Raw genomic sequence first — 27,101 nt, 5'->3', positions numbered from 1 at the left:
AGAGTTTGGTGGGAAAATTGGTGATATGGGGGTTGATTTGATGATACAGCGAAGTATGGCGTGGAGGAGAAATGAGTCGTTAAGCACAAGGGTGGATAAGCGAAGCTTCTGAATGATGGGCCACGAAGCTGACGGTTGCATGCAATGGTTGTGCCCCATTACGGTACAATGCACGATGCCACTATCCGGGTAGAACTCACCCTAAAAAGCTGGCCGTTAATGGGAGGGTGCCCGAGCCCTTTTAAGCCTATCTACATCATGGACAATCTCACCCTTTCACATGGGAGCAATGTGGGAACTACGAGATCTTCTCTGAGGAGATTTCACCGTCTTCGAAGGTATACTGTGTTTATTGAGATCTTCCCCGAGGGATTTTCTCCATCCTCGAGGGTATACTAGAGTTACCACGCCCCAGTTTTGATACCACTTGTCCGGGCCTTGGTAGAACTTACCCTCAAAATCTAGCCCTTAAGGGGAGGGTGCCCGAGCCCTTTTAAGCCTACCCAAATCTCATCACTTTTTCTGATTTGGGATCTTGCTTTTGCGCTTAGTCATATGAAAGGAGAAAAAAATACCCGTAAGTTTAAAAGAGACATTTGAACAAATTAAAATACTAAAAAAGAGAGAGACACATACATGCGTATTTTGGTCTTTAGCCGGTGGATTTTTTATGCCTGGAACCTGCAAGAAGAAGGGGAAAAGATAAGAACAAAAAACAGGGAATGAGATGTTTTTTACCATGAAAATTCCGGGCCCAAACCCTAGCTTTAGAAAAGGATCTGGAAATTGAGGTTTTCCTTCTCTTGCTTGTGGCGAAGGTGATTAGGGCAAGTGGAAAGAGCAGAAAACCCTACAAAAATATCTTGAAATAGAGGGCGGAATGGGAGAGTGAGGTAGAGGTGTTGGGAGATGCATCAAGCAGAGATGGAGGGAGAGCACGGAGACGTGGAGAGAGATCATAAATTGTATGTTCTTGGATTGCAGCGATTCAATTGATTTCATTCGGCTCATAGCTTGCGTAGACCTTTGTTTCATAACTATCAGATTTTATCTTTTCTACACAACGACGTATACGGCGTGCTATATGACGGTCACAGTTGTACTTCACATCCAGGTATCAAAATTATTTTTGCTAGGGTTTCTCTTTTTTCTTGCTGGCATTTATGTTAGTTTCGTCTGTTCACGAGTAAAATTTTCGTAATTTGACCCGCACATAGTGAATAAGGAAAAGGAAAAGTAGTTTTTTCGTTATCGTTAGGAGTGCAACTTGGGTCTCAACCCGACCGACCTAACCGAGGAACCCATATTTTCCAACCCAATCCGACACAACCCGATTTGCAATTTCCTCAACCCGACCCAACCCGATTTCCATCACCCACGGTTTCTCTCTTATGGTTTTACAGTTCAGCTCATCTTCAATTCTTTAATGCCGTCCATGTCCCACTGTCACTTAGAGCATTCTACTCCTGCCACGGGCATACAAAACAACAACATTGCACTTCCCTCCTGCCACATACCACCTACCCTCCTGCCACTTTGCTGTCTTCACTACGCAAAAGCCTTACCAAAATGCTGTCTTCCTTTTGTTCTTTCTTACCTTATTCAGTTCTTCTCCAATGTTTTTGTTTGAATATAATTGCAGGGCAGTGTCTAGATCAACCCCAAACATCCCTCCTAGTATTGCCACATGAACGTACTTTTGAGTCCAATAATCAGTTTTTGACTTACAATCCGTTCTCAAAATCTAAAGTCCCTCTTTGCCTCTTTGGCCTTGATCTATTAAGATTTTGAGAAAGGATTGTGAGCCCAAAACCAATTTGAGTCCAATAATTGGTTTTGGGTTCACAATCGATTGCCAGAATCCTATACGAACAGGGCTTTTCTTTTTGACTTTTGAGAGCCAATTGTGAGTCCAAAATTGATTATTGGAGTCAAAATTAAATGTTAATTTGAGTCCAATAATCAGTTTTGGGCTCACAATCGGTTCTCAAAAACCGAAACAAACAGGTCCTCATGGTACTAGTCACCAAAAACTAGCTGTTTGTATGATTTACCACATTTCACTATAGAGAGGCCTGTTGGAAACCTAGGTAACACATGTGGGTGCTTAGCTACATGGACCACACACTATTTCCGCTCGAAAGATTCAACCATATTAGACTAGTGTTTAGGAGGTGTAAATGGGCTGGACCGAATCAGAAGTTTAGTAGAAAAATGAATAGCCTGAATCTGGATCAAGCCTCTATACAAGGTCAATTTTGGATCCGATATGCACGTGGATCAGGCCCGTTGACACCCCTACTACTGTTTTGCTGAAACTAATTTAGAGTGCTTTCTTATGACACAACACTATCATATGTTTGAATTTATGCTGTAAGATCAATTAACCTGTTAATTTGATAGTAAAATTAGTTAATTAATAGAAAATGCTAAAACGATGGTGGCTATTAGGCTGTTCCTAACTCTCTACGGGCTGTTCTATGTGTGTGGCCTCACGACGTTTTATAAGATCAACAGTATTGATTGCACTTGCATGTTCTTCTGTAGGAACCCTAAAATTGATTGTCACCACGGGTCCGAAAGTACAGTCCGCCCTGTTGCTCTCTTATAATAAAAAAAAGATGGGCAGTGATAAATCAACTCCCCAAATGGATAAATCGACTCCCATGTGTCTATCTCTCTCCTCTTTCTCTCTCTAACCTAGAGGAGAGAGAAAGTCACATGGGGAGTCGATTTATCAATTTGGGGAGTCAATTTATCACTCCCCAAAAAAGATTCATAGAATAAACCACTCAAGGGAATGAATCAATTTAATTGCATGTTCCATCTATAATCCTTACTATTCTAAAAGCCTATACCTTGAAATTTCGTCAAACAACTTTCCCTCAAATGTCACGTACGTCCCACTTCATATTCTGCTAAACTTCCTTCCATGTCCTCTTTTCTTTAGGATTTTTCATCATATTGGTTTGTGCTTTGCCCCTGGGGATATCATGTACATCGTCAGGTGGTTTGCGCCTTAAAATTCCGCCTGTATCCCATGACTTTTTTTCTAATAAGTTCCCTCTATCTCCTATTGTTACAGGGTATGTTGGTCATTTTACTGGATTTACTTCTCCCCACCTGGACCAAGACCCTTTTTACTAGGACCAAAACTCTCCTTCCACCTTTCTGGTACTTAATGGTAAGTAGTTTTTATAGAGAGGCCTATACCAATTTCAGGTTTTCCCCATCGTCCCTGATACTGGTTCCAAACTTTTGAGTACAAATTTTTTCTTGTCTTTTCCATATCTGATTTTTATAATTTAGAATTTCAGCAACTTCAAATCTCTAAATTTCCAACTTTTGATTTCTGCATGTTCCTGAAATGCTGTTTATTAGCCTCTTGATGCCCACCCACCAAAACATACTTCTTGATAGTGACCATGAAACTAGATTTTATTCCTTTTCTTTTGTTCTTTTTCTGCATTTATGAAGTTTTCCTTCTTTTGGTTTTTTTCTCAGTTTCATTTTATTGGCACAATAATATAAGGCTACTGATATTGGCACTACCATGCTTTGATAATTGCACTCGCTCATCATCCTCTTTGTTATTTAAAAACCTGTCAAAGGTTATTACAGTTCCCAAAATGCTCTGGGAAGCCAATTAAACAAGAAGACATAAGCTGAGTTTTTGCAATTATTAAAACATGGTAATGCCAATACCAATGACTTAATACAAACCCATGAATTATTTTTTTCTTCCCCTCACAAGTCATAACCCTTTTGGCCACATTTATTGAGATCAATCTTGGTATTAAAAACAATAAGAAATGGACAGATTCATATGCTAATTTCTTTAATCTGTGAAGTGACTGAAATTTCTTGGTACTATAATGCCAACCCTACAATTCCTTTCATTGCTTATGACCTTCTTCGGTAGTTCTATTCGGATCATCAGATTTGACACGCAGAAAAACAAGGAAATATTTGATAATTACGTTTTGTTGAGCAATTCCATCCTATTTACTGAAAATTTCTTAGGACAAATATAGCAATATATGTATTTCTTTCAGTTTGTTAGAGTGTTGCGATCAATGCCTTTGATACAAGCAAATGGACTGATTTAGATGCTAATTTATGTTGTTTTTGTTGGGTATATAATATAACCCATGTATGTTCTAATATAAGCCCAATAATATAATGGACCTGTGTAGTGGGCCTATTTTGGGCTAGATCCCACTAACCTATTAAAACCCTAGTGTATCTAATATATATATATATATATATATATATATATATATAGGGGCTGGAGGCAACAAACTTGGTATTCCAAACTAGATACCTTGGGTGTAATGCTTCAAGCAACCTCTTGCTTGACCTAATTCCTCTAACAATCTTGAAGCATTAGATTTTCTCTTTTGGGAACGTCCTCAACTTAAAAAAGAAGAAGAAGATGTCTCTTAATCTCTCGCTCGTGGTTTTAATTTCACTCGTTGGAATTAAGATTTAGCCGTGGGTTTGAGTCCCTCAAAAATTGTTTTTTGGGCGTAGTTATCTTCTCTAGAAAACTGTTTGGCAGTGGGTTTCACTCCTGTAAAATCGTTCTTGGGACGATCTCTCTTTTCTCATTTTATTTGTAGGGAGAATTACACGGTTGGGTTATTCGCGAAACCCTAGTGGGTTTCTTCTTCCACATAAGCAGAAAGGGGCGTGATGGGAATTAATAAACCCTAGTTGGGTAAAGCCCGCCGTCGGATTTATTCCCTCTCCCACCATACATGGCTCTTACTCACGATTTTGGGGGTTTCACTTGGCAGCCATGATCTCTCTGCAACTAGTGTTATAACTTGTGTTTTGCTGGGGCAGAGTTGAACAATTGAGCGTGGATTGCACTCCCACAGAGCTCGTTTGGGAAGGACGTCTACTTTTACGTCTACTATTATTGCCGTGGGTTTCTTCCCTCATAGATGTGGTGGGTATTGAAGCTTTCTTTGCAAGCTTTAAACGCTTTCTGCCATTGAAGCTTTCTTCACATGCCGCAACTCACGTTGGAACCATAGTCGGTCATCAACTACCGTTGGAACCTCTGCCGGATCTGCAACTTTCTGCCGGATTTCTTTTCACACACAAAAAAAGGACAGAAATAGCAACAATTTGGGCAAAAATAGCAAAAAAAGAAGAAAAGAAATTGATTGCTATCCTTAAGTTTTTTTTTAAGGAAGGATTGCTTTTGTTGGAAACAAAAGATCTCTTTCAAGGGAAACAAAAGAATCCATTGAAGCTTTCTTTGCAAGCTTTCCTCCACCGTTGAGAATCGATTTTTTTTAAGAAGATGGTGATGTGGCTTCTCGTTTGAAACAGACCCTTGTTGCTACCATCCGAACAAACAGGGACGTTTGTTACACTCTCATCAAACACGGACGTTTGTTTCTTTTTGGGCCGAACCTACTGTTTTGGTGTTGGTCTTAGATTCTCGAATTTTTTTTTGGGAATTTAACTCCAGGCCGTAGATCACTCGGAATTTGGGGGTTTACTCACGGCTCAGATTGTTGCTCATATTGGGGGTTTACTCACGACAGTTGGTGTTTTTGCCGCAGGGCTATTTCTGGCGAGAAATCTGGACAAGACTTGCAAGAAAACAGCTTTGAAAATCGCGAGTTATACAGAAAACCAATCTGTTTTGGGATTTGCAATTGGTTTTCGACCAGTTCTTGCCAACTAGTTTTGCCGACAGTTGGATAGTCTGAACAACTCTCGCCTCGGGTTTCGCCTTGGCTGGTTCTTTGTTCTTGGTTCACCCCCTGTAAATCCCAATAGGTTGGGTTTGGGTTTTTCCCTTGGTGGTAATCTCTTGCTGTTGGGTTTCATCTTGGATATCTCGGATTCGAGTTTGGATTTGGTTCACGACTTAGTTATTCTTATTTGGTTATCGCGCTTCGCAAATCAGGTGCACTCTTTCCATATTTTATTTTGGTAAATTTGACTAAAATGGACAAGACTGCAATTCCCTTTGAGATGGTCAAACTTTAATCGTTTGGACACACCATATAAGGAAGCTACTATGTTGGTAGATAAGGCTGAGCCTAAAAGTTTCACTGCCATGTTGGGAAAAGATAAGGCCAGTAATTCTTCAGGTTGGTGGTTAGATACAGAAGCCATTTGTCATGCTTACTACTCAAAGAAATTTTTCACTGGTGTTATCGAAGTAAAGAAGACTGGAATAGTGGCTAGTGGAGCAGGCATGGAGGTCACTCACACTGGTACTGCGAACTTGGCCTTTTCTTCAGGTAAACAACTAACTTTATAAGATGTTAAAGTAGTTACTATTATTTTGGTATATGCACTTCATTTATATGGGGTAGAGTACCCAAGAATTTTGGTGAGGACTTTGTGACCTACCATTTGGAGAATGATCCATCATCCTATCAGGAAGTGATGAGATCTAGGGACTCTTTGTTATAGGCAGAAGCCATTCATGATGAAATGAGCTCTGTTAGAAAATCTAACTTGACAGCTAGTCGATTTGCCAAAAAGGGTTAAGATTATGGGCTGTAAGTAGATATTTGTATGTGCTTATACAAAATTTTGTTATGGTCATAATCAAACACCTACATTGTGACATCAAAAATTTGACAAAGTAGTAAAGAGCTTTGGGTTTTCTGATCAATTACTCTGATAAATGATTTACTATCATTTTGTGTCAAATAAGGTCATGATTATTTGCTTGTATGTAGATGTTATTTCTTGTTTCCAATCTCTCTGTGTGGTGATTAATGTGAAACTAACCTTGGGTAAAGAATTCGACATAAAAAGACCTCAGTGTTGTTAACACCATTCTTGGTACGAAAGTAAGTTTTTGAAAGGCAAGGAATCACCCTTGGCCTAGACCATTATATGAAAAAAATACTTTCCTTAAGGAGATGCAGTGAGTGCAAACCGATTGAGACACCATTTTGATTATACCAAGAAGCTGATCTCTAAGGCAGAGACAGTGTGTGGATCAGTTAGATTATTCTAAACTGATTGGTAGTCTCATGTTTGTTATGTGTTGCACTAGGCCAGACATAGCCTTTATAGTTGGCATGCTGAGTAATTTGACTAGCACTCCTGGCCATGAGCATAGGGATGTCCTTATACAACTGGTGAGATGTTAAGAGTACTCACAAGAATGCTCAAAACTATGGTGGCCATCCACTTTGTGAAAGTTTATTCTGATGTATCATGGGGCTCAGAATCAGAGGACAACAAATTTATTGCTGTTGTGTGGAAGTCGAATTGGAACTTTATGCCCTAAGTTCAGCTATAGATGACAGATAAGGGATAAAGAATCTGATTATAGTTATGGCATTCCACTGACCCGGTTAAAGATTAGTTCTTTAGTGGGTTAAGGATTAGTTCCTTATGTGTGTTCTGTGATAATCAAGCTACAACAATGGTTGTGAAGAACTCACTCTTTAATGGTAAGAGGAGACATCTTAGGCTGAAACAGGTCATATGCTGAATTATCTCAAGAACACGGGATTATCACTTTGATTGATACGACATCGAAGGATAATAGGCCGAAGCTCTCACAATAGGGACTGGCCAAAGATCGAATATTCAAAATTGTGGGGGAGATGGAGTTAAAGACCATGTAGACATGTCTTAACCTACATCCATGTTATTTTGAATTTTTCGAATCTCCCTCTCTTGGCCAAGATAGGCACTTGATATGTTTCGATGATGTTTACAATTGTTGTATGTCATTCCACATTTGATGAATGTCCTTTTTGGGAAAGATTGTACATTCCAAACTTGATGATACATCTTAACTCAAATATGGATAAGATGATTGTAACATTCCAAAAAGAAACATGAAATGATTCTTTGCAAAAGAAACTATTTGGTATTGTTCTTTATTGAAACTTGATAATTAGGAATGATTATTTGCAAAAGAAGCTGTTTAGGTCTTGTTTTTTATTGAAACTTGACAATGATACTTATGGTGAGAGTGATACTGATACTTTTTCAGTCATTTTGGAATTGTACTAAGTTCTTCTTCAGGTAGAACTAGATACTTTCGTGAATTATGGAATTGTACTAAGTTCTTCTTCAGGTAGAACTAGATCCTTTAGTGTTTTACACAAATGATTGGATTCATTTTCATGAAATCCATATTTGGTAATTCACAGGGATTGGCGAAAAAGGAGGAGCTTGTCTTGATTTGGACTTTGATGAAGATGACTTACTTAAATCTTCTTAAGTCATAAAGACTATGCTTTTATTTCAGTATGTATAGAGTTCACTTTTTTGTGGAACTTTATTTTGGATCTCGATGAGAATCATATCCCATGAATGAATTCCTCTAAGATTAGTGGGGTTCACTTATATGTGAAACTACCTTTTGGTTGAGTTTAGCTTGTTGTATATCTAAAACTCTTGGTTTGTCATAAAAGGATTCATGTTTTCAGTTGGATTACAGATCTTTTATGATATAGAACATATGGTGATGTAGATGATTCAATATTTTGTTTTGAACAGTACACTATCTATCTATTGGTTTGTGCTATATGTAGAACATAGGAGGAGATTGTTGGGTATATAATATAACTCATATATGTTCTAATATAAGCCCAATAAGATAATGGACCGGTGTAGTGGGCCTATTTTGGGCTAGAGCCCACTAACCTATTAAAACCCTAGTGTATCTAATATATATAGGGGCTTGAGGCAACAAACTTAGTATTCCAAACTAGATACCTTGGGTGTAATGCTTTAAGCAACCTCTTGCTTGACCTAATTCTTCTAACAGTTTTGTGGAGTAATTCTTAGTTTTATAATGTCAGCAACATTGATTTAGCTTTTGTCTGTGTTGTTTTCGGTTTGGAGGAGCTTCAGGAAGCATCAAAGGCATTAAGTGGTGTGCTAGAGCTTGATTTGCCAAAGAGGTAGAAACATATGCCTAAACCAGTCTCTCTAACAGTTCCACAACCATATTACTGATGCAGAAAATCCACATATGCTTCTCCTGGTACAGATGTATGAAGTTCATTAGCACTTCTACTCCATATCCAAATATATGATTGGAATCTTGGAATGTGTTAATAAGATTGAAGCAAATATCGTCACCATTTACATAAAATTCTTCACTCCTTTGGCATATCTTGGGATTTGATTTGAGGAACTTTGTTGATATATACAATTGAGAAAAGGATCAATGCTTATGGCTTTTTCTTTAAATGGAATATGGTTTTGTTGGTACTGATTTTATGGTTTTGGGCAATGGTGTAAATGGGAGAGGGAGTGCAGAATCCATGACAAAAAAAGATTTGTAAGTGGAGAGGAAGCTGAAGCTTCTCAATAAGCCAGTAGTCAAGAGCATTCATGTTATCTCTTATCCTCATTGCTAATTTTAGTGTTAGCATCAATACTAAAAATAGTAGCAGGCACATAGCCTAAATGTTTGTTTGGATGTCGTTGAAGGAGATTTAGAGAAAAGAAGGGGACATGGTAAAATCTACATTCTCATATTCTATGCCTTTTAATGGTTGTGGTTAGCACTTTCTTAGTTGCATATTCCTACTGTATATTTTTTATTAGTAAAGAAGAATTTAAATTCTTTTTATTCACTTCTTATGCCATTCTCTATAGCGAAATTCAATAAATTAGAGTTGGGAACTTTGATCTATACTGAGAAATGATGATCTATCCTTTTCTAAGATCATGATGGCTTTGTCATGGGAGAGGGAGCAAGCTTGCTCCTTTTGGAAGAGCTGGAATATGTGAAGGTAAAAGTTTTGGTTGTTTATAATCATCCTAAAATTTATTCCCAATCTTCTGTTTATCATAACTATATCTTTTATCCCCAATAGCTTTTTGATGAATAAAAAGTTTATTCATGGAACACGGTTAAATGGTCAGCTAAGGGAGTTAAAATATATGCAGAGTTCCTTGGAGGGATTATGACATGTGATGCTTATCACATGACAGCCTCATACAAAATGTTTGATGAAGAAGAAATTTCTATCACTTTGTTTTTTTTAATGGAATTTTTTTTATCACTATCCTATTATGCTTTTGACCTGCTGATGATCAGGATCTTCTAGGTGACAAAGTCCTCCTTTGTATAGATTAGGATTTGCAAGAAGCAGGTGTAAACAAAGATGATGTCAATTGTGTGAATGCATATGCAAGTTCTACAAAATTAGGAGATATTTGACGAATAACTGCCTTATATCGCCTATTTCAGTTATTTGATTATTTTCATGAGCTTTGGAATTTTTTGGATTACCAAGAGCTTTACATATGGGTTATTTTGTTTCCCTTTAACATTGAAATTTATTTTAGACTTATAAGAGGAAAATATCTATTTCAGTTGTTTTGCTGAAAAATGAGATCTTTGAGTGGGCTTGTAGTGTTCGCAAAATTGGATAAATTTGATGTTTGTTTTACCTCACTTGCATCTAGGTTTTTCTTGGCCTTCTTCTGATCTATGTGGGCAAAGTTTTTGATTCATAATTCTATTGTTCTTCACATTTCAGTGTACATTTCAGTCTCAAATTTATAATTCTATTGTTCTTCACATTTCTGTTTACATTTCAACCACAGTAAGTACTAACATCAATATATGAAATCTTATATCATAATATATTTGGGAACTATTGTGAGGTATTAACTTAATACAAGGATGAGCTTTAGTTACCTTTTTACAATCTTTTCAATGTACATGCTTCATGGTTTGCTAAAATCCCAGTAGACTTAATAAATGAATTGCCTAATTTAATTGGCAAGATTGCTAAATTAATTTGTCATCAGAATAAAATAGTTGATAACTATGCTAAGTCAGTTGCCTGTTGTGTCTGTAAGTGCTTACATTGAACTTTATGTATGGTTGGAGCTGTGCCAAAGTAATAATGCGGTTTTAATATATAGCATCCGTAAAGATATAGGAGCAAGCTTTAAATGGGACACCAGCAAAGTGAGATTGAGCAATTATTTTAATCTATAGGAACACAATTTTTTTACATATCAAATTTCTTTGTAGAAACACACCTCTTTTCTTTTAGTAGGTTAGTGAAGATTGAGCACTAGCTGCATTACGAACTAAGTTTCTACAACTTAATTTGATGTTGTGATTACTTTCCAACTCTTATCCTTTAGAACTTGTAGGAGCACAATGAGTTTATGCATTCAAATATGCACCTTCTTTATTGATTTAAAAGGAAATTAGATCATAAGAAAGTCTCTCTGTTGATCATTATGGCGGAAGAGGCGTCAATCAAATCTCGTAGAAGAAGTGAAGGTTACAAAGTCACTTTGCCCTACTGATGGGAGGAAGCATGGGAAAGAACAAGAAAAGTGGGCAGCTTCGAGAAAGAATATAAGAATCAATTGTCGAGGATATGCCAAATTTTCACACAGTAGTTGGATCCAAAAGCAATGTTATAATCATAAACTATACCCCTACTGAAATGTTAAATACCGCCAACTTATTTATAGCCTGAGCGATATGAAGGTGTATCTTTTCCATGGTAAATAAAAAAGAGATTCCTAAGCATGCTTATCGCAACTAGAATTAGCTCTCATAAAATGTTTCACGATAATTTTACTTCAAGATCCTTACATCTCACTTGTCTATGGCAGAGAACTTGTCCACAAAGTTGAAATCTTTAGTGGAGTTGGTATTGCCATTAAAAATATTAAAAACATTTAGTGGAAAAGATGTTCTTTTATTTTCCAATACAAGAGAAAAGTTTTTGTTTCCAGTCAAATGGGTTTTTCATGGTAGGTTTTTGCAATAAACTACCCATGGTTGCAGTTGTAGTTAGTTGAATAAGACATACACTTCAGTATGTATCTATAACTAACTGCACATTTCTTTAATTGCTATGTCATTAGACTTCTTACTCCTCTTGGAACTCCACTCTTTTCTTAGGCTTCTTACTCCTCCTGGAACTCCGGTCTTTTCTTCAATGGATGCTAGCGGGTCTCAAATCTTCCTTGTCAGCTCCAAGGAGCAGCACCACAGTTAGCTCAGTCTTAACCACTAAAGCTTCAAGGGTATGTGTTTTGATTCTGTCTTTAAGGAACTATCGTTTCGCTGGAAACCACTCCATGGTTCACATTTTTATTTATTTACGATTAAGAACATAGTGAAACTTGGTAACATGTTTTCAGCAAAATTTAATACTCATAAAATGCATATAAATGAGTATTTTTGTATGGGCATGCTTGTGAATGTCCCGAATATGTGATATGTTGGACATTGCCCTTGTCTCTAACCTGCCATATTTCTCTCGTCTTTTTTCTAAAATTAACTGCTATTATTGTTTGATTGAGTTCGAAAACATGCTGATCAATTTGGAACTCAACGGATCAACTCCATTTGTGTGGGCTCCAGTCACTTGGTTCAAATCGGAAGCAAGTGTTTTCATTGATTATGAGTAGAAGTAAAAAATTGAAACATTGATTTTGGAGTTGCAAGCAAAATTTTGAACATTGCTTCCACCATGCAGTTTTTTCTTTTCTTTTCTTTTTTTGAATGTTAGCAAATTTCATTCAAACAGAAATGACCAAGATAGTCATTTCCAAAGAGTATAAGGGAAGAAACAACCAGCCAAAAACCATGCAGTTAATCATCCCATTCATTTGTTGGGACCCGAAGTAGATAGGTCATGCCCTGAAAATTTCTGCCATAGGATGATCCTAACCCTCCCATTCTTGGAGGTTTAAAGTGGATAACATAATATAGAGTTCTTCTGTTGAGCTATCTACAATTACACTTTCATCCTAACCTATTTATCTCATACATTTTTTCAAAAATTTGACATCAAACAAAATCATCTCCGCTTGATGATTTTTCTTAGTCTCATCCTGTAAAGTGTACCAGACCCATCTCCTATGTTGTGGAATTATCAGTGTACATTTTCAGCACACATGATTTTTATGATCAATGCCTAAATACTTGCCATCTTCGGATGTAGCTGAGTGGACTCAATTTTGTTGCACTGAGTATGAAACCCACTTGATACTCATAAAAACATCGCTGATCCGTCCAAGTATTTATAAATTCAACGAGTTCACATTTGACTCCAAGTGAAACAAATAAAATCAAACACATGGTTTTCATATGGTAGCTGTATTTGAGAATCCACTATGTTGATAGCAAAAGGATCGTACTCTTCTCTGGATTCTCTACAGGCTGATGGAGAAGTGGAGTTTCACTTGCTAAGCTTAGAAAAAGTTGAGATCTTTGATCCTTACATGGGCTAATCTCCAAATCATCTACAGTCAAAAGAGAGTTCAAGTTGAAGGTTCTTTTGTACCATTTGGGCTGTTTGATTTGCATTTTGATGAATCTTCTGTGTTTAAATTTGAATGCATGAGTTCTACCAGTTACAGTGCTTCCCTCAAAAGTAGTTATTGCATTGATTAACCCAACATTCAAATTTTCTCCAATTGATGATTGCAAATTGCAATTCTCTTTGTACCAAATGTTGTTTTATTCATTTGGATGTAATATGTTACCAATGCATACCTTAGCCCTGATGTTCCATAATCTTTTTTTTCAATGGGCCCTGATGTTCCATAATTTCTTTCTTAAACGTTTGTGGCCAAGTGAAAATGAACATGAGATGAACGCGGAACTTTTTATTATGAAAATATTAACAAAAAGGTAGATTTAAATTTATATTTATGCTTTCAATTTACATGAGATTAGCGCAAGAACTTTTTTTAATGCAAGTATTGACAAAAAGATAGATTTAGGTTTATATGTTATGCTTTCAGTATGTTTTGGAAGTGGCAGCCAAACCTGTTTTTAATTTATTTGTAAATTTGGTGTTAGGCTTCTCGGCCAAATGGATGCTACTCTTCTTTGAAAAAGCATGTGGAGAGGTTGGTGGCTGCTATTTTAACAAACTTCAAATTTATTTCTCATGATCTGTCTATGTTGCGTTCAGATAGGAAAGACCGATGAAGCCTAACTTACGTAGGTTTATTTCTTGAGACTGCTTGGAAACTATCAATATTCCACATGTATTGCTTCTTGTTGAGTTTGTAAATGTAAGTATTTCTTAGTTTTGGATTTTTCGTACCGAAGTTTTATAACCTGTTTATATTATTTTGTCATAGAAATTGCTTAGTAAACAAAATGAAGTCAGCTGGAGAGATCTCAATAGATGTCTATGATATCAAAACATCTTGATATTTTTTTTCATGATAGAACAATTATTTTTCAGTTATTTTTAATATTTTTAAAAAATAGCTATTTTCTTAAAAAATTATTGGACAATATTCATATAAATTACTGGCATTCATATAAATTACTATCACTGCATGCCAGTCTTCTGTTGTAGTGATATTGTTTGTGATTAGTTCTATTGTCCCAAGATCATAACCATCATATGATTCAAGACAAAAACTATTGATTCTTGTGTGTTTCTCTTGGAATCACATGTATGAATTAATTATTATTTAGTTAATTAATGAGCTTATGGTGTCACTGATGTTCTGTATGTGTTGTTTATTAGTGTTCTCTAATATGGATTATGGCCTTTCGAGGTGACAGATTGTTGGATGCCACAATGGAGTAAAAGTCACAGCATTTGAAGAGTCTTTGGAGAGCCAATGCTTCCTTGATGGAAAGAAGAATTTGCATTGCCCTTTTGACAACATTTTTCTAGCTCAATGTGGAGTTATTGGGGTAGTTGCAACACCACCTTATGAATGTACCTAACTCCTGAATTTTCACACCGGCCCGGTCCATGACACTGAAAATGTCTCATGAAGTAAAGTGTTGTAAAGTAAATATATTTTTTGCAGTTTTATGTTGTAAAATACCTCAGTAGCACACGGGCAACGCACGTGCCCTTTTACTAGTGGAACAAAGGCGTGTAGATAAGAGGCTTTTGTTCCAACTACATGGATGGTTGGTAAAGTGGGTTGTTTTAGGTTTTTTGGAAGGGAAATGATATATTCACCCCCTTGTAGTGTATCATAAATACATTATAGGGGCTGGCCTGGTGAAGAAAAAAGGGGGAATATATCACTTCCCTTCTTGGAAAACCTAGTTATGAATGCTTCAAATTGAATACCCCAATTTCACGTAATTTTGGTTGCTTTTATTGTTCTCTGAGTTTGTGATACTCTCGGCTGGTCCAATCTCATTTATTCTATCCTTTTCAAATCAAGAATGATCCATTTTTCTGTAATGAATGCTTCGCCTTTAATATAGATACAATATTAGGCTAGAATATCTTTTTAATAGACCTGGCAAACGGGTGGGTCGGGTCGGGTTGACCCGCGGGTCATGCGGATGCGGGTCAAAATGACCTGCATTCCTAGGGGTCAGCAACCAAGTGACCCGTACCCAGTGCGGGTGGGTCGGGTCGACCCGCGGGTTACCCGCATGTTATTCCAAAACAGAGTTTTTATTGGGTCATGATAAATTCACCCCCTTCTATGTATGAATTCACCCCCTAATTTTCAAAATGGACGGTACAGCCTACACCATAGGATGATCCAAACCGTCCAGTTGATGGGCCACAATGTAAATAGATTGTGCCCCAAAAATCATTGCCATAGGACGATCTCAACTGTTCGATCTATAGAAGTTTCCATATTGTGAATCATCCTATGCTAATGATTTTTTGAGCACAACCTATTTACATTATGGCCCATCAAATGCACGGTTTGGATCATTCTGTGTGGGCTGTACCTTCCAATCATCCATTTTGAAAAATAGGGAGTGTATTCATGCATAGTAAATTAGTAATGCTCATGAGCTACTGGAAGTTGGGAGTCCTCAAAAAGTGAGATGTTGTTAGAAGGGCTGATTTCCAAACACAAGTGCACTATTCCCGCTCAAAAAGTGAGATGCTCTTAGCCCTTGATCTCATTTTCTATTTTAAAATAAAAAATGTTAAAAAAATCCAAAAAAATTGTGGGTGCCCGTGGGTTGACCTGGACCCGACCCATTTTTTGCAGGTTGGGTCACCCGCGGATCGATTTTGGCCGGTCACTAAAACCCCCACCCGTGCCCGCAGATTTGTGGGTGGGTTGGGTCGACCCGCGGGCACGGGTTGTGTTTGCCAGGTCTACTTTTTAACATATAAAAAATAATAATTTTGGGGTCCAATTCTTTGACGTAAAATGTGTGTAAAACAGATTTTACTACCGTTTTTCCACTTAAAAATGGGCGTAAAATTTGTTTGAAGCCCATTTTGCTTCGAAAGAAACCAAGCCTAGAGAATAAAGTAGAAGCAAAAGCCATGGCCTAGACATTGTGACCCGGACCCTTTAATCTTGCCAGTATATATTAATGACACACTTTAATCAAATGACTCAAATACTAAATTAGTATGTAAAACATCATGTCATACCTTCTACAGTTAAATTACACAAGAGAGTGAGCAAAGAAAATCCAAAGAGAATCCAAGTCATCAGTTAGATCTTAGAAGAACCATTGTCGTGAATTTCTCAGTATTTAGCATTTCTTAAAAGAGAGTTGGTGACACCCAAAACATAAAAAATTAGCCTCTAGCAATTTGCTATCACAACACAACACAACACAACACCCTTTAAAGAGTTTCAAGTTTCATAAGCTCTATTCTGACCTTCTCAACTAGACCACTCTAATCTCCTTAATACCCACTTCTTTATATCATGAATATAGAATTCCTAAGTCAACTCACATTATCAATAGAAATAGATCGAGAAGGAATATGTGGTGCTCATAAAACCCTAGTTTTGTAAAGGTGTGCATTTATACTAATATCAAATTTCACAAGGGTTTCCTACTCCATGGAATGTTAGATGTCAGCTTTGAAACCTTCTTGTTGGAAGAATATGTGAGTTTTATTCCTACATTTTTAGTTTGTTAGCTTTCATACATGCATATATGACTATCATTTCTAATGTTTTTCAAGCTGGTGTGTTTTGCTCTTTACTTCTTTAAAAGGAAAGGGAGAAAAGAAAAGAAAAACTCCTTAAATTACATTTGTTAAGATTAGCATTGCACATTGCTTTTGCATACAACAGGGACCATTTGCATAGATCACCAGTCAACCACTTCCCCATCTTTAGATTAGCATGGCACATTACTTGGATTATTCATAACCTTGATTCTGGATTCCCAGACAAAATCATGTCAACTGGCTTGGCAATTTGGCATTAATTAATCAAAGTCTACTTTTAATCTGACTTTATGATTATGTTGAATTTTTAATGATGTACAAAGGGTTTTTTGTGAGATTAAAGAACCTGATTTTGACAAACCACAATCACAGAAGTCAGTTCATGGCTATTGCTACAAGTCAAACAACTAAACAAATGGGGAGAATTAGTAAATGGGCTTACTTTTAAGTAAGAGCTATGGATTTCATTTGTATGATAGTGTTTTAGGTGCTTGGATATTATATCTTGATTCTTTAGTGTGAAGTTGCTCGAGGACCAGTGAAGCATCTTTATTATGGTTTAAAAACAAAGTTGAGTCAAGTCCGAGTTGCTGAGTTTGACTCAACACGAGCTGGCACAGTGAGCAGTCTGAGAATAGGGCGAACTTAAACCTACCTCATTTGGAATCACCATGATGAACTTGTGTGATTTGTGAGTCAAGATTCCATGACAAATTTCAGTTGGCTGGCTTTGTAATTTTATTCGAAACGATTTTAACTTCGACTTTCAATCATTCACGCCTTTCATAAGGATAAAATCCCCCTTTAACAGTTTCTGTGAGAATGGTTCACTGCTTGAAGATAAATTCACCCCCTTTAACGTTTTTATTTGCCTTTAAAACTTAACGAATAACGTTAAAGGGGGGATTTTATCCGTTAGAGGGGGGAAAATATCATTCCCCCCCGCCCCCCCCCCCCCCCCCCCCCCCCCCGCAAAAAAAAAAAACTACATGATTATTTCTCATCAATCTGTTTCTTTGTTTAATTAGCGACTGTTAGTGTCTAAAGAACATGATTACCAAACCTCAATCATAGTGGTTAATTTCATTATTTTACTACAAGTCAAAGAACTAAGAAAAATGAGGACAGGATTTACAAAAAACACCATACTTTTGTGACATTGGATGTCATTGCTTAGGCCCGATTCGTTTTGGCCCTGTTTGTTTTGGATTATGAAAACCAATTGCGAGTCCAAAACTGATTATTGGACTCAAAATTAAAGGTACATTTGAGTCCATTGATAGCTTTGCACTCACAATCGGATCTCAAAATCCAAAACAGGATTTTGAGAATTGATTTTGGGAAATGTTATCTGCACAACCTTACTTTGATATTTGCACAAACCCAACTGTCTTTTCTTCTTAATTGGCTTGTGAACACTAAAAGACAAGATGGTTAGCAAAAATATCAAAATATGGTCGTGCTGATATCATTTCCCCTGATTTTGTGTCCAAAAGTACTGATCATTGAACTCCAAGTTGCATTTTATTTTGAGTCCAATAATCAGTTTTGGACTCATTCAATTCTCAAAATTCACAATGAATAGAATATGACTTCTCCAAGTAAAAGGAAAATTGCTGTCTATTGAATGTTGCCTTTTATATCTTAGGATATCCTAAGATATCCTACCCATTCAGCCACTCCATGATTTCCTTCCTCGAAATTGCTGTCTATTGAATGTTGCCTTTTATATCTTATCACCAAGGAACAGAATAGTCCTCATTCCAAGTTGGGTTAGTGTTGGGCCTTAGGAAACCCAACCCAACCCAACCTAACCTGAACCCGACCCCATCCTCTAATTATTGTTATAATTTTCAAAATCATAGGGTTATGTTTATATTTTTTTTTGTACTTTTCTATTTTTGCCCTGGGCCAACCTGAATCTCAACTTGATCTGACCGGACTCAACCTGATAAGTTTTTGGAATTTCCACTAAACTTGATGATGGTATCATAGCAAAGGTACTGAGTTCAAACCGCCCGGATAGCAAAATTCCACATGCAATGGCCAAACCCAAAAGAGGGGTCACATGTGCCAGTGTAGGCCAACCCAAGAAAGAGGGGCCACACGTGAGGGGAGTGTTAAAGTATAAAATATTAAAAACACCTTTCTCCAAAAGCTTAAGCTTTTGGAGTGATTGGTAAGTTTCACATGATATCAGAGGCATTATTTTTTCTTTTATACTTTAACTCCCTCTCACGTGTGGCCCTTCTTTCTAGGGTTGGCCTACACGTGGCACATGTGGACCCTCTTTTGGGTTGACCATTGCATGTGGATTTTTTGACATCAAGGAGGTTTGAACTCAAGACCTTTACTTTGATACCATGTGAAACTACCAGTCTAAGCTTTTGGAGTAACTGGTAGTTTCACACTACCCGGCCTGATTTGGAAAAACATGTTATACTGGTCAAGTTAGGGTTGAGAGAATTAGAGGCAGATTGGGCTAGGTTTCTCCTGGACCCAAGGCTCGGGTTGGGTTAAGTTAGGGGTCGAGAGGATGCTACCACGAGTCCACGAGTTCAGCTAGGGTTGGCCTCAACCTGACCCAACTTGGCCCGAGTTGCACCGTACCCCTGTGGTTCTCTCAATGCCATTTCTCATTGCAAACGATGCATTGCCGGATTTCACTCAACCCCATGTCATATTATGCAATGGTACTCTTACCAACTACTTAATTTAGTTGACAATAACAAACTAAAACTGGCTAATAAAGAGCAGGTATAAAGTATATTTTAACTGGCTAATAAAGAGAAGGTTTGATTAATCAATGCCCAATTTTAACTTCCACGTTTGTAACTATTCAAATATATTTTCACGACTTCTGAGTAACTACTTCTCGACCTCCCATGTATAGGAATTTGGGAAGGATTTGAGTATTTGAACTTCTTCACACAACCAAAGACTGTTCAAGAGTGCACCATTGCCAATAGAAGCGAACCCCCACGAACCTAAACCCAAAGCAAGCAAACGAGTAAAGCAGGTACGGGTGTCAATCAGCCAATGGACAGGATATAGACACATTACTAAGGATCCATGGATATGTTCTCAACTAACAAAAGCCCACGGGACAGTCCTAAATCCAAATTCATTATTTTCTATTATATGAAAATACCTTCCAATTTTTTATACCTATTATTTTAGAGGCTTTTTAGTAAAAAATAAGGCATATGCATTTTTTGGAACGGATTCGAGTCTCGAGCCACCCTCTAGTTCCTTTACCCACTGTACCATCCCTGTTGTGGCTCGCCCTGTCCTTAGAATTTTAACCATATACAAGGCAAGTAGGACACTAGGACACTCCTATGGATAGTTCGATTTGAAATGGATCATGACCAAGATATGGGAAGTAGGATCCCAAGAACACTCCGAATCCGATTTGACAGATAAGGGATTTGAATTGATTGGGACTAAGACATATGTGGATCTGCCCTAGTGGATCCCTTGACACCTCTGAAAGCAGGTAACATGGTGTCATACAATATTCGGGGGGAGATTGTAAAATTCATAGGTGGAGTCCATTCACACAGAGCCTCTCCCATTGGATGTTTGATGGTCTGAAGAGGGATGGTGATAGATGCATATTGATCCGATGGCCCGGATAGTCCAACAGGGTGGGATCTCGCCATGGTGGTTCCCACAATATGACCAATCTAGACCATTAGTCTAAGGTCAATCGCGACTAACTCCCAGTGGGGCCCACCTTGAGTGGCCCAGTAACCCGCAATCTGGGGATAGCTATTCTTGTACCAAATAGACCCATTGGTTCTAGGTCTCATACCGAACCGAGATCACATTAACAAGCTTGAGGCAAGCAAGGAATCACTGGCTTAGAGACATCTTAAAAGGTCATTTCTTTTAATCACCCTAGATCAAGTAGCTTTGTTCATCTGGTGATCGTTGGATTAGAGGCAATGGGCCAGATTTGTGATGGCCAACAAATTCACTGAATTGATCACAATACATGTGGCTACGGGACAATCCCTATTTTCCTTTATGGAAAACAATATATAGTTCTTTTAAAAGATTTTCTCTTAATTAATTTCATTTAACTATGAAATGTATACGAACTTATATAGCAACTTGAACAACGCCAATAATCGAACGATGCAACCAAGTGTAACTTATGATGGGCGACGATTATCATAGATGTACCAAGGAGAAAATAAAAGAAAATGTCAAAATGATTAGAATAGTTGATATGATGAAAGAAGTGTTTAAGATTTGAATAGGATTAGCATAGTTTCTATATTTATCCTTTTCCTTCTAATCAACATAGTATTCTTTGGTTTTCTAAACTTCTTGTATTATGGTTCTCCAACATGGTATTAGAGCCATGGTTGGCTCAGCTCTCATGATGAAGCTAGCCATGGTCTCGAAAATTTTGCAATCAGCACCTGGCGTCAAGATCTTTTATATGATGGGTGCGCATGAAGTCAAGTTTCTTTTAGGAAGTAGAGTGGGCACACTTCTTCAGATGATTCAAATCATTCATTAGATGGGCCAATGCGTAACTAGGCCGTACTCATATGAAAAGGGACTGCACATTATAAAAACCTCTACAGATCGAAGGGTTAGGATTATCCTATGGAGACGATTTAATGGGTACGGCCTATTTATGTTGTGGCACATGTAATGAACTTTGGATAAATGGCCAAGTGACATACAATTTTGAAGTTAGTCTTAGGATAGTTGGTATAGATAAAAGGATTTGCTTATGATTTGAATTACAGTCACGAATAAGTCAAGCTCTGAATGCTTATGGACTTTCGTGGGGTTTACCTTCGCCACATAAAACCAAAGGATCCGTTAAGAAAAATCACAAAGGTCAAATGTGTGACGCCATTGGTCCCCTCCCAAAAACCTACCCAACTAATGACTTTTTATCCTGTCAATCCCTCTCACACGCATGTTTCGCACGCTTCTCAAACAAGTTAGAGATGAAAAAATGCACTTCTTCTCCTTCATTTTCTCATTACTAGAAAAATGGGTTATAAACCATGTTCAAAATAGATTCATCTAGATCCGCTGATGATGCTACTACAAGACATCCATCAAGTGGGGCCCACCTTGAATTGGCCATGGCTGGATAATCACTTTGAGCAGACAATCCAATCCATGCAAGTTTTCGATTGTACAAGGAGTTGATATCTATACTCCCTTACCATCTTATACACTTTTATTATTAGATGTTGATAGGCTTCCAAAAGTTGTGTCAATGGACCCAGACGGTCCGATGGATCCAAAGGATCCAAATGTTAATAGACATAATTTGGGCATAGAAATGTGGGTATATGTGTTGAAATGCTGGGGAAGGAGTGGAATATAGGAAATGTTTACAATTAATGAGATTGAGTTTAGGCGAGAAACAACATGTACAGAAGACAGAGAAGAGTCGGATGCTGTTGGGTGGGTGGTTAGTAAGAAAAGCAGAGAGAGGTTGACATTTAACATTAGGGTTTTCTTGGGGGAGGGCCCCAGGATTTGCTGAGGTTAGAGGCTGTATTTTTTTTCACGGCGTTGACAGGGTGAGTATATGTATATATATGTATTCTAAACAAGGAAAAAGTAGCACTGATGAGATGATGATTGGGAAATAATAAAAGCTCTAACTGTCCTTATCAAGGAAAATTTCTTCACCCCCCAACCCCTACGTGGGGGCCTGCCTAGGTATGGGATAAGGTGAGACCCAGTCTAGCATGGGACATGTTTAAGGGGCTTGCCTAACGCAGGGGCGGAGCTAGGAATTTACACTTGGCTGCATTGGTCATTGGCGGGGCCGTGGCCACTAAACTAACTAAAGCATGCATGTAGATCCATGCAGTATAGAAGGAATTTTGCACGTCCGGGGTGGGGGGGTCATGGTTTCCCTCATGCTTTATGTGCCTCCACGCGTGCCTAACACGTTTCATGAGCTTTGGAGCTTATGGCATATTGGTTAGGCACGTAGCATTTGATATCTGAGCAACCACCATACATCACATGTTCGAGTCATGGAAGGGGGACCTGCGGAGAGGATTACATAGTGGAAAAGCCAGAGTGAAGTTACCACAGAATGGGCCTTCGCAGAAGGAGCGACCTGTGAAAAGGGCCAGAGTGAAAGCTGCCATAGAGTGGGCCTCTGCGGACAACCAATGCGGAAGCATAATGTAATGTTACGGTCTTAAATTGGGGTCAGTCTAGGAATGGGACTAGGTGGGACCCAATTTGGTATAGGACAGGTTTAAGGGGCCACCCTAACACATTCCATCAGGGCTTTTAACCTATTGGTTAGTTACCTAGCTCGCTCTCTCTCTCAAGCTCAGCTGTTTTCTTTTCTCCATTTTTCTAATCTATCCTATCTAAAACAAAACGCTGTCTTGAACTCTTTGCAATATTTGATTAAAAAATTTAAAGTGGAACAAAGGTATAAGAACGTAACTTTTACAAATAATGGTAAAAGGCAAGTTTTGGGTACTGCGATCGGGCAAAGGGGAGCATGTATGTGAGAATGGACCCATTATGGTGAGTAGTGCATTATAAAGGGACCCGCCTGGTCTTGTTCCCATCCCGAACAGACATCCCATGCATAAGATAAAGGTCTATAATGATCAACGATTTAGATTTTCTTGGTAGGGCACTAAATAAGGCTTGAACCCTTAAGATAAAGAACATCCCATGTACCTGCAATCCAATTGGATTCCTCACCAAAATTTATTTAAAAAAAATAAAGCAGAACGAAGCACCCGTAGGCCCTGTTTGGATTGCATGAAAAATGTTTTCCGGGAAATTTTTCTTGGGAAATTTTTTCTTTCCACGACTTAGAGGAAAATAATACGTTTATGGTTAATTTAGAAGGATATCATAAATTGGAATAGGGTTGGTACAAGTTGTTCTTTTCTTAGTGTTAAAAAATAGGAAATTTAAGCAATATATATGTTTCTTTTCCAAGAGGGGGAAGTATTGAAATTGCATAGGGTTGGTACAAGTTATCTTTTCTTTTCCATCTAGAAAATCTTGACCAAATGTTAATATGATTTTCCCATGGGGGCCCTGATGGAGAGTGAGTATAGTGATGCTTCCTGTTATGGTCCTAAGTGGGGGTCTGGCTAGGTATGGGACTAGGTAGGACCCAGCCTAGTACGTGAAGGGCCTAGCCTAACACATTTCATCAACTCTTATGCATAGCTCTGGAGTTTTTGGAGTAAATTTTTGGTACCTAGTCCCATACCAAGCTGGGTCCTACCTAGCCCCGTACCTATGCAGGCCCCACTTAGGACCTTAACACTTGCTTTCATTTTTTTAACAGGTAACAAAGAGAATTAGATTGAATTATTCCAATCAAGAGCTCTAGTTTTTATTTTGTCATTGATCGTGCTTATCTTGTTATATCAACAGCCCCATTACCGGCTCTCTTTAGTGCACTAGACTAAGAGTAAGGACGGTCTTCATGATGATGAAATGCCACAATGAGATTCGAAGCTTAGGAGAAGGACAAGGAGAAGCCGACCTAAAGCCTGCTCACTTTCTCCCCACCATTTAAGCCTTCAATAAGATATTAGTTTTTGTGGGAGTGAGGAATTTCATCTTCTTTTCTAGCATGGCCCAATTTCTCGTCGAGCCTCTCAAATAGGAAACCAAGGTCAATGCGAGGCCTTTGTTTAATATCTGAAAAGCTTTGAAATACCAACATCTTCCCCCTCGTTTTTTCTTCGTTCTCTACCAAACTATTTGGACAAAGGTGACCACTTGTAAGAGAGTCTTGTTTTTTGGGCCATCTTTAATTACCTGAAGATGGCCAGTATTTAGTCTTGTCTTCTTTCTTGTCTCTGTGTTTTTAAATGTGCATTTCGCTATTTACATTGTAACTAATCCCAATACCCTTAGTAAGGCCAGTATTTGAACAATACCCTTAGTAAGGCCAGTATTTGAACTCTAGTATATGACTTGGGGATACTATACAAAATCTATACTGTTGGATCATATGGTCATCAGCTATCCATCGGAGATCTGTGATGCTGCCAACTCTTTCCCACTGAGGCACTGATCTACAATGACTCATTACATGAGAATTGGTATCCAACATCAGCCCATGAGGACTCCCTATTGGAAATAATTCAAATAAAAGGGACTGGTCTATGGATTACTCGAACTCGAATTGGTGCAACTCGAACCGGATTTGGTCGAATTCAAATTGGTGCAACTTGAACCCTAATCCGGTTACTCGAACCAGAATTTGGAGTTACTCAAATCCAATTCTACAGAACGGAATGGAGGAGAAGGATGAAGCCAAAACAGAAGGAAAGATAAAATCGTATGTTTTGTATTTTGGGTAGAGGAACTGTTCTGTTTATACAGACAGAACACACCCCTAGAATAGTAAATGATAACCATTCAATAGAGAAAACATTTCCCGCCAAATAGTCATTTTTCTGACTGTTGAAAAAGCTGAAACAGTTCACAAACGGTAAGAAATCTTAATGGGTGAAATTACAAAACCGGCTAGGAAATTAAAAAAATGTAGAAAATCGACGGACAATGTTCCGATAAAAAATCCATGATCAAAAGCAAGATAAAATAAACCACACAATAGCATCCACAAAGAACACACAATTTTTACGTGGTTCGGCAAAGTCAACGTCTAAGGGCGATCCAAGAGACATATTCCACTAATCAAGAAATATACAAAGATTACAATTGGCTTCCTCAATCGATCCAATACTTGATCGATTCTCAAACCATTCCCTTGTAACCCTTTTACAAAAGCCCTTCTTGATTTCTTCTCTTGTAGTGCACACAAGAAAAAATCCGTTGCTTTCGTCCTTCTCCACAGGCTAAGAGAATATCTTCTTTCCCTTGTATTCAAGAGGCACAAAACAACAAGTTTTTCTTCTCTTTTCTTGGCCAAGGAAAACGTCACTTTTTTCTCTTTCTCCATAATGAATCGTATGAGAGAGGGAGAGTTTTTCCAAAAAAGAAAAACACACTTTCTATTTTGGCTACAAAGCCAAAATACACTTTCCCCAAACCACATGACTCATTGGTCGGTGGCTTGGAAAATAAGCAACTTTCCAACAAAAAACATTTAGGATTTAATAAAAAAACCAAAACTCATTTTACCAAAAAGATATTTTATTTACCCACACCTCAGACCACGGCCACGGCCCGGCCCACGCGCATGTGTTTATATGAACTTTGGTTCATGTAAAACTGTGTCTCCCAACAAATTCCAATATGAACATTGGTTCATGTAAAACCAAGTCACCCAACAAATTACAATGCCCCCTGAAAGGCACAAGCCTTTCCTCCATACTTCTTATCAGGTAAAAGATTCTTGAAAGTTTCAGTGTGGGACTAAAATTCTTGCATTGGAGTTGAAACCCTCTTTCACACACCTCTAGGTCTTGGGTTCAAGTCTCAAAGCACCACACAAGTTTTTGAAAACAAAAGGGAGATTTCAATTTTGAATCTTCCCTCCAAAATTTTAAGTTCAAGAAGTAACTTTTGACTTCATAATTTCTAACACTTCCATCGTGGCTCAAGGTCCATCTAGACCACTGAGACAATGATATATTGTTACCCATCGGTTTTTGAAAGCCTCGTCATGACTCCTTTTCCATATGACACCTTCTTCGGCATCATCGATAACATGCGCAAGTCAACATTATCAACGAACATTCGTCACCAACATTTGACATTATGCATGAAATTGGTGGATTTTATTTATGTCTATTATTAGAGATATTTTGTTATAATCAAATGTAGGTATATTTTCAATTCATATAAGTTCAGGGGCAAATTTAGAGTATGCGAGATCATCAATCTTACCAAATTACCAATTGTTTGAGTGATAGATTAGGCAAGTAGGTTAGATGAGGTAACTAAGATTAAGCAAGCAGGTTAGATGAGGTAACCAAGATAGATTTGGCAACTAAACTAGAATAGAATTATATTTACCTCATTCCATAGTTATCATTATCTAAGTTTATCCCTTTAGTGCTCTATGTAAGTAATGTTTAGGATTACCTGTAATCGATCAAGATTAGTAAAGTTTACTTTTCTTTATACAGACAGTTTTGACTTTTTAATTTTTCCCCATATAAAGATCAGGATTTCTGGCAAAGAAGTACAAGTGGGCTCAACCATTTAGTGTTAACCATTCATCTGTTAGGCCTACAATGAATGGGTCGCAGATAAAAAAACTCTTAC

At 37.8% G+C, this 27,101-nt stretch overlaps 1 protein-coding gene across 19 annotated transcripts; it reads left to right on the top strand.

Annotated features, from left to right (window-relative positions):
* Positions 1-572: 572 nt before the first annotated feature.
* On the top strand, positions 573-14,863 carry LOC143855672 (uncharacterized). Of its 19 annotated transcripts, none has more exons than XR_013238039.1 (7): positions 574-1,114; positions 3,086-3,184; positions 8,860-8,909; positions 11,897-12,021; positions 13,808-13,857; positions 13,956-14,025; positions 14,531-14,863. XR_013238039.1 is itself a non-coding variant. In XM_077365739.1 (5 exons), exons 1-4 carry the CDS (start codon positions 968-970, stop codon positions 11,991-11,993), a joined length of 393 nt encoding a protein of 130 aa, XP_077221854.1. In that variant the 5' UTR covers positions 575-967; the 3' UTR covers positions 11,994-12,021; positions 14,531-14,863. The 19 variants fall into 19 exon arrangements, 1 of the variants encoding a protein (XP_077221854.1); XR_013238037.1 differs by having other exon boundaries at positions 13,923-14,025; XR_013238042.1 differs by adding an exon at positions 9,682-9,749 and having other exon boundaries at positions 13,808-14,025.
* Positions 14,864-27,101: the final 12,238 nt, after the last annotated feature.

The sequence above is a fragment of the Tasmannia lanceolata genome, unplaced genomic scaffold (genome assembly GCF_043159265.1).
Source record: "Tasmannia lanceolata isolate RefF3 unplaced genomic scaffold, GAP_Taslan_0.1 ptg000023l, whole genome shotgun sequence".
NCBI lineage: Eukaryota > Viridiplantae > Streptophyta > Magnoliopsida > Canellales > Winteraceae > Tasmannia > Tasmannia lanceolata.
This window is presented reverse-complemented; position numbering and strand designations above follow the sequence as displayed.